At 39.9% G+C, this 12,597-nt stretch overlaps 1 protein-coding gene and 2 long non-coding RNA genes across 3 annotated transcripts; 1 reads left to right on the plus strand and 2 right to left on the minus strand.

The window, feature by feature from the left end:
* The first annotated feature begins 353 nt into the window (after positions 1-353).
* On the plus strand, positions 354-1,705 carry LOC106942628 (uncharacterized). The gene is made up of 2 exons (XR_001423670.1): positions 354-671; positions 833-1,705. It is a non-coding gene; the product is annotated as an uncharacterized LOC106942628 (long non-coding RNA).
* Positions 1,706-3,240: 1,535 nt separating this feature from the next.
* ankrd13a (ankyrin repeat domain 13A) lies at positions 3,241-11,292 on the minus strand. The gene is made up of 15 exons (XM_015025952.1): positions 10,661-11,292; positions 8,959-9,094; positions 8,544-8,668; positions 8,395-8,440; positions 7,966-8,109; positions 7,688-7,877; positions 6,966-7,032; positions 6,779-6,860; positions 6,642-6,703; positions 6,417-6,547; positions 6,174-6,331; positions 5,962-6,084; positions 5,687-5,847; positions 5,533-5,594; positions 3,241-5,017 (listed from the first exon to the last, which is right to left on the minus strand). The coding sequence occupies exons 1-15, from the start codon at positions 10,766-10,768 to the stop codon at positions 4,819-4,821; spliced, it is 1,794 nt and encodes a 597-aa protein (XP_014881438.1). The 5' UTR covers positions 10,769-11,292; the 3' UTR covers positions 3,241-4,818.
* On the minus strand, positions 9,440-10,654 carry LOC106942629 (uncharacterized). Its single transcript, XR_001423671.1, has 2 exons — positions 10,467-10,654; positions 9,440-10,367 (listed from the first exon to the last, which is right to left on the minus strand). It is a non-coding gene; the product is annotated as an uncharacterized LOC106942629 (long non-coding RNA).
* Positions 11,293-12,597: the final 1,305 nt, after the last annotated feature.

A 12,597-nucleotide genomic window follows, 5' to 3' on the forward strand; every position in this document is an offset into this window, starting at 1 on the left:
CCAGAGTACCTGGAGAAAACCCACACATGCACAGGGAGAACATGCAAACTCCATGCAGAAGGACCAGGGCTGGGAATCGAACCCAGAACCTTCTTGCTGCAAGGCAACAGCTCTACCAACTGCTCCACTGTGCAGCCACGAGCTGTAATTATTTAGGTTGAAACATAAAGAACATATTTATTGAAATTGAAAAGTGCAACATTTTATAGTTACCAAAGAAAATAATTTTCTGGGGTATGGAGTTACAAAAGCATTTCTTTCTTTCTTTTTTTTTTCCATAAAAAATGTCTATTAAATATATGTATATATTGATTGCCACATTTAATATTTTAATTAGGTTAAATCAAACTTTGGAATTGTTTTCTTGAGATCATTTGATGATGTTGTAACAACAAGTTAATTTTGCAAAATAGCATCAAGTTTCTAAACGGTGAGACTGACACTAAACCAAATCTTCCCAGTACAACAGCCCGGTGGCTTTAGGACCCGGAAGCAGCGGAAGCAAAACGCCTCTCCTCATGATCATCATCCTCCACCTTCATTCATGAACAACATGATGCTGCATCTCATCCCACCGGCTGTAATATTATGTTGTAGCGTGATAATCAGCGCTCAGGACGAATCCAACCTGACTGAGAGGCCTTATGTGGTCCTGCAGAAGCAGAACCTAGGTGAGTCCCGGCGTTTAACTGGAAACCAGTTTGAGAATTGTCACTGGAGGTCTCCCGTTCGGTTTGGTTGTTATGCTTTGGTCCCGTCGTCCTAATATTGAGCATTGCGCCATCCCACGGGGAGCTACGTTGTTGCTGATCTGTGTTTTGCTGCTTCGCAGTGACATTGGGGAGTGTCCTCGCTGTCCTGCTGCTGCTGATGATCATCATGGCTGTCTGTGTATACAGACCTCTGACTCGTCGCTGAAACTGGACACAAACATTAACTGTGACGCGCATCTTCTGGTACAAGCTGCATTGCGAGTAGAGCCCAGCAGATGGCAGCAGCGTCACCTCCTGACTTGGAAGCCTAAGTTAAAATATGCTGCGACTGAGCGGTTAAAAATGACTCATTGATTTGCAGATTGCAGTAAAAGTGGACAATATATGCACCTAGCATCTGTATCCGCAAGTTTTAGCAGTGGTCAGCGTGAAGCCGTCATCACTCCCCATCAAAACGGGCTCACATTCAAGGAAATTGCTGCCTCAAGTATTTAGCTTGAAAGAACATTTTTGTTCGTTTTCAAAAAGTTCAAGCTGACAAATTGAACTACAGCAAAGACAACATAAGGGTATCACAGATTATCAAGCCAGGGTCTCCTCCTTAAAGGTACACCAGTGAAGAACTCGCTCAAAATTGGCAGCAGATGGGTGTGAGCATGTTTGCATGCACTGTGAGACAAAGACTGTTGGATAACGGCCTTGTAACAAGTATGGCTGCAAAGAAGCTGCTTTGGTCCAAGGAAAACATCAAGGCAGACTGGGTTTCTACAGGAAGTACAAGGAGTGGTCTGCACAGGACTGGAACAAAACGGTTTTCTCTCATGGATCCATCTTGTCTACGAAATCTGGAAAATCAGAAAAATCTGAAAAAGTGGCATAATGTGGGCTTTTGTAATTGTTTTGCTCATAAAAGGCACTGAAATGTAAGAAATTAGATTTGATTCATATGTGAATATAGGACTAATAACAATAAATGTCATGTTAACTGTAACCAGACATTATGGCCATTGAATTTTGATGACTGGCTTGATAAGCAGCTATGAATCCAATGATTTAATGATTTTAACTCATTTTCTGCTGTCCACAAAAGTTTCTAATTTGTTTTATGATTAATAGTGTGGAAACATGTGGATTTATTTATTTTAACCTTTTTCAAAATTCTGGCTAAGTGGAGAAAAATGTTTAATCCTTATCCAGTGACCTAAAATATGAATTATTACCATCTAAACTCTCATTAAGAAAAACAAAAAGATAAATCTCTGAAATTCTGAGAAATAAAAGGATTTTACATAGCTTTATAGCTGGATTATTCTCTTTATATTGGATTTGCCATGACACATCTGAGAGGTTGTTTTTTTTTTTTTTTTACAAATTACCAATCGCAGTGATCAGTGCTTCTTGGTGCGATATGCTGAAATTTGTTTATTACTGGTTAATTAAACTGTAAAAAAAACAACAACTTCTTTTCTGTTCAATCTTGTGAGACTGCAGACTAAGAAAATAAATATTGCAGAAAAACATATCTACAGTAATTAAGTAGCTTTTAATAATATGGAACTTGTTTTGTTTCGATGACCACAACCGTTAGTGTGCTCTATTGGGGTTTTATGTGACAGAAAGTAGTGTGTAAGGGTAATATGAAAGAGAAAGTGATGGTGTTCTTGGCAGTTTGTTTTGTTAAACCAATAGTCTGCAGGCTGCAACTATTTTGGGATATGTCTCTACACATTCTTTACAGCTGTAGACTGACATTTCTGCAATGTCATCTCGTAAAGATAGAGGGCATCTGTGAACATCATTTTTTGGACTGGACTTTAGGCTGTCATGATCGGATATCTATTGATCTAAATCGTTCCATTGTAGTTCTTGATCTGTGTTGATGGTGAACCTCTGCCTCCTCTAACAAGCTTTCTTCCGGGATTGCCACTTATTTAGGTTTGAGAATGAGATCTGAGATTTTAATCTGAGAATGAAACATAGATGGACTCTATTAACTGGGTCAATCAAATGTATTTTAAAAGTTAGGAAGCAGGGGGTGCTGTGGTGGCGCAGGGGCAAAGCACAACCCATGCATTGAGGCCTTAGTCCTCATGTCAGTGATCACAGGCTCAATTCCCAGCCTGGCAACATTTGCCACATCTTCCCCCTCTCTCACAACCCTCCTTCCTGTCAAACCACTTTCTAATAAAGGCCACTAGAGCCAACAAAACCTTTTTTTTAAAAAAGCATTCTTCACAGCTGATGTACCTCTTTGTCTGTCACATCAAATCTGCAAAACTTTTGAAGTCTGTAGTGGTAGAGACTGCATGTGAAAATGATTAAGAGAAATCAGGTTCAGGCTGAAGATATTAGACTTAAATTTACTTTTACTATACTGAGCCAGTTGTTAAAAACTTAATTGATAAAAGAATGGAAAAAGAGAGACAAAAATAAAAACATTTTTTCCTGAAAAATCAACATTTTCATGCTTATTTTTTTATTTTTAAAGCTGCTAACTTAGGAAAGAAAAAAACAAGTTTAGTCCTCATGGAAATAAAGTGCTTTTATTTTAGAACATTTTCAGACATTTTCAAAACTTTTAAAAATTTTTTTAGAAAACATCTTTGCTCACACATTGCATTGCAGAGATCTGCATTATATTAACATTAGCTAGCCTTCACAAAGTTGACTTTTCACCAGTTTGGCAACTTGATCCATAACAGTTAGTTGAAGAGTTGAAGCGCCTAATGGAATCATAACAACAACAGGGATCTTTAAAAAGTGGTTGGCTGTCAGTGAAATCAACTTTAGTGGTTAATTCATGTTACTCTGCATCACTCTGGTACAAACCAAAAGCATTTCCATCTCATCGGTCACATTAAAAATTAAAAATAAAAAAAAACATCTTAAAAAAACATTAGCAGAATTTTTTTTTTTTTTTGTCTTTGTGGCACTCCATGAACTTTTCACCACACCTCGGCCTCTCAGGCATTTTCAGAGCAAAGTGATCCTTGGCACATGCTGAAGCTGCTACTCGTAATCAAGCTGAAGTCTTGATTACGACCTTCTCCAGCTCATGGCTGGAGAAGGTAAACTCTGCTACATTGGTTACCACGACGACTCACAGATGAGACCGGTCTCCGTTATTGCATTTCTGAAGGGAGTTGAAGCTGCTCTGTGACAGGTTACAAAAATAATTACTTTATCACCTCAAGCCAAGTCTAGGCACTGGCTGCAGCACAGATTTGTCACCATGCAGTTACTTTAAAAACATTTCCCATGGCAACATGCGTTTGTTCAACCACCTGCCGTCCTGTACATTCACAACGCAGATCGAAATGCGTTCAGAAATGGCTCCGTGAATTTTCCATTTTTAGGTTTTAGCATAGAATGATATGCATGAGAAAATACCGTTTTGCATCATAGACATTTACCAGGCTACAACGGCTCTGAAACTCATAAATAAATGTTGGAAGAAAAAAAAAAAAAAAGAAATCTAGAAAGTTGGAACCCTGAGATTTTTCTTATTCGATGAGCCAAACATATTAGAGTAGCGACTCTGCAGGAAGTCTTGCAATAATGCTCAAACTTACTGATTTACATTTGCAGTGCTCAAAATAATTTGATGTGCTAGGCTTTTAGAAGAAATCTGACTTCAATTGTTTAAAAAAAAAAAAAGGGTTGTGGTGGCATAAAGTGTGACATTTCAACACAAAAAAACAAAAAAAAAAAAAACATTTGAAGCTACCTCAAGAACCTAACTTTAATCTAACCCCAAACTGAACAATGATTAACACATGTGAATGATGTTGTGAGTCTGAATAGTAAACAAAAATAACTAAAGGACCAAAGTACCTCAACAGTCTGAAATAAGCAAGTAAGCAGTGACAAGATGTCCACTTGGAGGAATATAGGAAAGAAAAAGTTCTTCTCAAAAATATCTATTGAAAAATAATGGAGAGTTGTTTTTTTTTTTACTGCCTGTATGGGTCCAAGTCTGTTACAGTAAAAATGAAAATCAGTGGTTGCATAGGTGGATTTAGAGAGGTTAGGAAGGAAACACTGAGGTGTGGTGGTTGCTTCTGGTTCCAGGAACATCGTTTTAAAAATTCCCTCTTTCTCCTTTTCACTTCTCAGTGAGCGACAGCTGCAGTATCCGCTCCAGCTCCTCATTCTCCCGCTTCCTCATCCTCTCTTCCTCTTCTTGAGCTCGAGCAGAGAGCTCCATGGCCAGGCGGAGGTCCGAGTCCTGGCTGGAAGCAGAGGGAGAACTCGCAGGGCTGACGCTGTCTCCGATTTCCACCAGCAACCCTTCAGGGATACTTCTGGAATAACATTGAAAGAAAGGAAGTCGGATCCAACCCTGAGCTGTTGCCGTTACTAAGCAACGGAGGAGGTGGGTGGAGCAGCCCTCTTGGTGAGAGGAGTTGCTAAAGTACTGAGTAACTGATCAGAACATTTGATTCAATATTTTAAAGTGATATCATCAGACAGACAAAAATGTTATATCCGGCACCTGGTATTTTAAAGACTAACATGAAATAAATAAGAAAAAATACAAAAATAACAGATTCAGAAAGCACTTTTCTTAAAAATATGACGTCAATATGCTTTGTTAGAACAGAACTACTCCTAAATGTTAAATTTTTTCAAAAATGTTACTCAAGTAAATTTAACTAGCAGTTATACAAACAGTCACCATGCAGTTATTAACTGCCCACTGAAGTTGGCTGATTTGAAATGTATGCCACACTTTTCAGATCTTTATTTGGGGGAGAAAAAAAAAACTGCAAGCATGCTTTTGCAAGGCAATGTATTTAGTGAACAGGCCTGGACCTACCCATTGCTATGGCTGCCTGTCATTGCATGTGAAAATTCTTCATTAGCATCATCCCAGCTCACCTATAAAAACACACAAACAAGAGGGACACTCAGAACATGCAGAACGTTAGAGAACGAGCAGTGGACAAAAAATGACGCGCTGCTGCTCTGACCTCGCCCGAGCCTCTTTGCGAGTCCAGGAGGCTCTGGTGGATGGCATACTGCAGAAGCTCATCATCATTGTTGGACATGGGGGTGTGGCGGCTGCCCCCTCGGCGGTGATAATTCGGAGGTACTTCGAACACTGAGGGACACACCTGAAATGGAGTTGTAGCTGTGGAAGGAGGGCAGAACCGAATGGAAAACAAGACGCACAGGAATTAGGAACATGGAGTTTTTTTTTTTTTTTGTTTTTTTTTTAAGACAACAAATGTGGCTGCGTCGCTACCTGTGGCTACGTCATCGTTTTCATCCGAGGACGTCGGCGTGGCTGCTGCCTCCTCTTCAGTGCGACATTTGTTTACATTACCAAATGTGATCCTGGCATTCAGCACATGAAACAGGGGAATCTCTGAGAAGATAAGAAAAAATCTTTAAAATGCTAATTTTTTTTTTTAAAGAAAAAAAAAGAAGAATAAGAAAGGATGTATTGGTTTGTACCTATTTTAACAGGAAATCCAGGGGGAAACTTCAGGGTTACAAAGTCTCTTAATCGTGCAAAATGGGAACTGGTTCGAGCCATGAGGTCAATGATGGGGGTCACCTGCTCCACCAGGGACAGAGGATGCTCCTCACTCATCCACAGTGTTCCTTTGAACCTAAGTGGATGAACATTACAGAAGGCATTCATCAAACACACACCCGGCCCGCTGAAGGTCGCACGTTAAAAACAGGAACTCTTACTTTTGCGTTCGAATCGTCAGTTCGATGGGACGACCAATGTCCCTGTCACCCAGGTCAAAGTCGGGGTTAAAATATTCCTCTGGAGTGATCGCAGTGGGGTTTGTGGCTGTGGCATACTCCAGAGTTAGGTTCTGCAAATTGGGCCAACAAACCAAAAATGAGCCATTAACTGAGAGGCGAAACAAATAATTGGATCTTTAATCGATACTGAAATGAGCATCTTACCCCCTGGGCACTTATGTGCTGCTCCACAGTCCCCAGCAAAGACTCTAAAACATTCCTTTCACCTATGAATGGAAAGGTTACATGTGAATTTATAAGTCTGGAGAAACCATCAAGTACGAGAAATGTTCTCCGCCTACTTTTAATCCTGGCTTTCTCCTCATCTGTTAAATGCTCCGTCCTCGTCCTGATGACCACGTTTACATTGTTCACACTAAAAACCTGAAAGAAAATAAACCGCAAAACCGAATGACCGGCTGTGCAGGTGCTAGTGGATAGGGAGTTTTGTTTTTTTTTCTAAATGTCAGCGGTGTAACTTTCTCAAACCTTTGCTTCAAATCCATTGACTGACTCGGTTTTGTCTGTTCTCCAACCTAAAATCCCAGATTTGCATCTGTTGGAAAAAAAAAAAAAATAAATAAATATTTGAGAATTTTTGCCACCTTAGAACAACCCTTCACAATGCAGAGAAAACAATAAGCTGTGATGGAGCAGCACCTTCCGAAAGGATTTCTAATCCTTGGGGTTATTAAAACTAATAGAGTGTTTTCTAACTTCCTTTGTTGTCAAAGCAACAATCAAATAGCTTAATTCAGACCTTATTCATATTGTTAAAACACCAAAGTCAAAGCTCAGACCCAAGTTGAATTGACAAAACAAATTCAGAGATGCTCTCCACCCATTCTGGCTGAGCTTGAAGTGTTTTCCAGAAGTACGGGCAAAAACAATAAGATTGGAACTTTAATGCATTGATTTTGATCAATTAAATACATACATTTTTACGCATTAAGAATTTTAATGCAATTAATCTCTCTTGGATGGGTTTGGCAAAACTGAACTTGGCACCGATGATAAGAACTGAATATATCCTCTCATTCAAGTCAAGTTTCTACAATAAATTCTGCAGAGATTCTAGAAATTGTTACTATGAGATGAGTACGAATCTATAAAGCCCTAATTAGAGACAAACATTAGCTGACAGTAAAAGAGATTAAAGAGCATTAGAGCCATTTGTGTTGTGACTGATGGCAACCAGAAAGAAACCTCGCCTTTCAAAAGCAATATCCTTTGTGTCCAAGAAGGTGTTGACAATAGGTGTTGTCAATCTTTTGGCAACTTCCTGTTCAGCTGGCTGCATCGACTCCAACGTGACTTCTTCCATTTCTTGGGATATGTTGAAGCGCTCAGTGTCGACAACGCCATCATCGTGGTTCACCTCCATTAACTCTGCATGGGAATCTGTGGGGGGCGGGGGGGGGTAGGCAAAATGTTTTTTTTACATTTAAACACCTTAGAGAGCATAGGAGTTTAAAACGCACACGCATACCGTCTCCTTTGAAGATGTAACTCCTCCGGCCTCTGATCCAGGTCATGTTGTCAAAGCCCAGAAGGGTGGCGTCAACCCGAAGGCTGGCGCCGCTTTTCCAAATGCGACAAACGTCACTTGGACATATCCGGGACAGAAGAGGGACTGCGGAGCAACGACACGAACAACGGAAAGAATGTGACTCTTAGCTAAACAGAAACAGCAGAAGCAGGTATGTTGTTTTGCCTGTATGACCTGAGGAAACCTTTATGCAAAGAGCTCTGGATGCTTGAGCATTAGGGAAAAACATGCCTGTGCCTTTATAATTAACATAACACGCACACGCGCGCACACACACACACACACACACACACACACACACACACACACACACACACACACACACACACACACACACACACACACACACACACACAGAAAAAAACTTACTCCAGCTGGTGAATTCCCATTTCATTTCCATGTAGAAGTCTGGAGACTAGTGAGAAAAAAAAGGTCATTTTTTTTATCCTACAATAGTAAACGTTTCCAGACTTACAAACATTCTGTTAAAAAAATAAATAAAGAATCTGAATAAAAACCTCCTTGATCTTCAGCAGCAGCTCAGGCACTCCTCCCAGAGCAGTGGAGGCTTTGAGGTAGTCTCTGCGCTGAAGCACTAACTGAACCATCTCTGGGTCTCCAGTGCTGACAGCTTCCTGCAGCACTGCACAAATACACAGAAGAGCATGGAAACCACAATGCCTGTTAAAATATCAGCATCGGTCCCCCTGGTATTGCAATTGTCCATTTGAAAACCTCAGTAATGATGGTGGTGAGTGTTTTACTGTAACTGAGGGAGAATGTTAAGCATCTACAAGAAAGTCCATTAGCAACAGATGAGAAGGGGATTGAGGAGCTAAAATAACCATGAGACTGACGTGAATATAGCACATGTAATAGACGATGAAGGACGGTGTTTTATAGCACTCCTTGGCTGATATGCAGCTGGCTAACCTGTCCAATGCTTGGCATTCTCTTTAGTCACTGAAGCGCCGTGTCTCAGAAGAACTCTGACCAACTCCAGGTGTCCGAGCGACACGGCCAGGTGCAAAGGTGTCCGACCCCGGGGGTCAACGGCCTCGATGTCATTCTGAAAAAAAAAAAAAAAAAAAAAAAAACATGCAATAAACATTACAAGTACAGAAATCGTGTCATACAGAACAGGTAAACACTCGAAGAGTGTCACAACAACAGACCACATTTACCTGAATGTCATCCCTGTGCAGTTGTACATACTAATTTTGGCAGCGGTTGATAATTACGCGAACCTGCGCAACCACACAAGCAACAGGTTTTATGAGTCATGCTGTAATTGACATGCAGTCATTGGTCAGTGGTGCCAAAGTCCCTATGTAAAAAGTCTGTATTAAATCAACTCAGAGGCACAGGAACTGAAGAGACATTTTTAATTGTAATTATTTCTTTTTTTATATACATCTTGTACAAGTATTCTTGTTATCTTTATCCAATGTTGCGTCTTGACATGTTTATTATACATTTGATATGTTGAGTGTAACAAATGTCTATGACTTCTGGATGAAACTTATTTTCTTTAATCACTAATTACAGACTGTGCAACAGATAGTTTCATGTCAATGGAGCTAATGGTACTTTTGGCAGTGTAGGTGGATGCAAAGTTCAGTAGCAAAAATTGTATCTGAATTTCCCTAAAGTTGGTCACGAGAAGGAAATATAAAGTGCTAAAAATTTTTATGGCAGACAACTGCATTTAAACTTGATAAAAACACACTGGATCGATATCAGCAGATGACACAGACGCCCAAGAAACTTGGAGGAAGAGTGAACCTTTCCACTCTTCCTCCAGATGTTGGGATCTTGATTTACAAATAAAATGCAACATTTATTTTCATCTAAAAAGAAAACTTTGGACCCCTGAGCACAGAACAGTGCAGTCTTTTATTTTTTTATCTTCACCTCTGGTAAGACATCTCTAATACTGTGAAGCGCTTAGTACAAGGAAAGCAACAGCTGCAGATGAAAAACTAAATGGGGAAGATTCTCTCAAGACTTCATTTGTTAGTAGTTTATAGATTTAACAAATGAGTTTTTTCTTCCATACAACTTTCCAAACATATGCTAGGATACAGGACTATTTGAGCCTAGCATTTTTAGGAATGACAGCTGGACTGTAAAGTCACCAGTCTTTCCCATGTTTTTGCAGGTCATAACGTAGCACTCATATTCAAAATAAACGTTAAATTGTTAGCCACAGACTTTTTCATTTCCAAATGAACAACAATACACCCCTGTGCGCGTAATCAATCAATATACCATGCGAGTTTCACTTTTGAATTCCAGGAATATATTAACTTTTCGATCCGTCTTGCAAATCAGAGATGCACCTGTTGTGCGCGTAATCAATCAATATACCATGCGAGTTTCACTTTTGAATTCCAGGAATATATTAACTTTTCGATCCGTCTTGCAAATCAGAGATGCACCTGTTGTTCCTTCCTGTTTTTCTAAGCAAGTTAATGTTGTGAGTGAGCTGATCAGGCATCAGGTAACTTTCCTGTGTGACAGCACAACATCTGTCAACACCCCTGGCCTACTTTCACAGGCTACAAACACAGCGAGCAACTAGCTTCTACTTTCATTTTGTGGTCTTATCGGCTAACCTGGTGTTTCTACAAACCTGTTGTAATCGTATTTGCTGTTCCAATTTCCTGTAGTCGTTCTCCCAAACTGCGGAATGAAGGGGAAACTTCCCTCGGATGTCTTCGCTAATGCTAGCCGTGGACATCTTCCTCTTTCTGGAGCCTTTCACTACTGGCTGTCTCTGAGTATTTCATCTATTATCGAAGCGGCTGCGGGTACACGCTAATTACAGCGAAATGTGCGCCATAACTCCATCGCTTTTGCCGCTGACAGCAGGAATGACACCCAGTCCAGTGACCAACTTCTGCCCGTAAGCCTTCCTCTAAATAAAACTTTTGAACAAGGAAGTGCCAGGAGCAGCACCTAGCAACAGCAACAGGGGTGTCCTGCACAGGCATACACTCACAGTGCTGACTTATATCATCCGAATCAAATTTCGTAGGAGCTGACTTTAAAATGGTAGCTCGTCCGTTTGTCTGGAGATTTGTTGCTGACGTTGATGTGACACAGAAACGGATTTATCAGCCGCAAGCATCGTCTTTACCGAAAATAATAGACAGTTCCAGGTTGGACTAAACCATTTTACGTGTCAGTACGGGGGTAGGGGGAGCTAAATAAAGACTTCCGGAAATTGATCGGTAAATAAACTGATTTCCCTTTATTTCATATTTAAATATTAGGTAATTAGTGCATATTATTGTATATTACAGTAAAACGGTTGATGATATTATCTGCTTGTGTTTAACTGTTATAAATATATTTCGTATTTCCCCTCTGACGTTTAGGTGTTGTCAGAACGCTGACGGTTCAGGGGAGGGAGATTGGAAAAGTGAAACTGCAGTTGAGGTTTGGTTCTTTACAAGATAGTAGGTGCTTCAAAACACCTTTATATTATCCCATGGTCTTCCAGACTCTGTCTCCCACCTTTCCCAGCCCAGTTTAGCTCATTTTAAAGGTATAAATACAGATTTTGCTGCGCTCTAAGATGTCATATCTTCCACCAGGTATTTGTTGAAGACACTGTTCTGTTTATATGTACTACCCGTAAATCCGCCCTACCTTGTGGTAATACGCATGCGCACATCGATGCTACGTTGGGCGTCATTATGCTAAGTTTTTCATTTATCTGACAGCACCCTGACTAAAACTGATCCTCCATGTTGTAGAAAGCAATTTGGACAGCAGAAAAAAGGTACCTACTCTATATTACCTGAGTTACCCTGAATTTGAGATCTCTAGTTCAAAATTTGAAATACCTTGACTAGCCAGACCTTATTTAATGCTTTCTTGGTATGATATATTTATTCTAACATCTAACGTCTCTGCAGACCCCACACATCCTGGACACAAACTGTTTAGATTTTTATCTTCATGTTGGTGCTACTGGGCACTATTTACAAAAAGGAAAAGAATCTGCTGCCAAAAAAGACAGCTTCTTCCCCCAGACTATCTCTGATAGACACTGAACAGAGTTCTGAGATTAGTACCTTGCATGTTTGCACCCATCCAACCTTGTTTTCCTCTTTGTAAAAACACTATTAAATACATTTACAAAAAAGAAAAAGCTTTTTTTTTTGCCTATTTTTTATTTTATTTTATTTTATTTATTTTATTTTATTTTATTTTGCCTTTTTGATATATTTGTATTTATGGAGAGAAAAGAATCAAAGTCAAATGATTTTTTTGTGTGCACAAATTTGAAGAATAAAGCTGATTTTTATTCTGATTCTGAACATGACCAGCACAGTTGTGGCAATCTTTGTGACATTGAGCATTGAAAGTACAGACACTTTAATGTTTCCAGGTTTCACAATAAAAGGCTTTCGTTTTCTTTTCAAAGGAGGTATGGGGTTAGCAGAAGAAGTAGAAAACCCAGAGTGACTTTCAAGAACAACCACAAATTAAAGCTCCGCGGAGCCTCAAGCGGCCCTCGCAGCCAAGCGCCGCTCAAGCCTATAGCCACCGCGGATGTTC

Source organism: Poecilia latipinna, unplaced genomic scaffold (assembly GCF_001443285.1).
Source record: "Poecilia latipinna isolate Pla-1442-1.1 unplaced genomic scaffold, P_latipinna-1.0 Scaffold4430, whole genome shotgun sequence".
Classification (NCBI taxonomy): domain Eukaryota; kingdom Metazoa; phylum Chordata; class Actinopteri; order Cyprinodontiformes; family Poeciliidae; genus Poecilia; species Poecilia latipinna.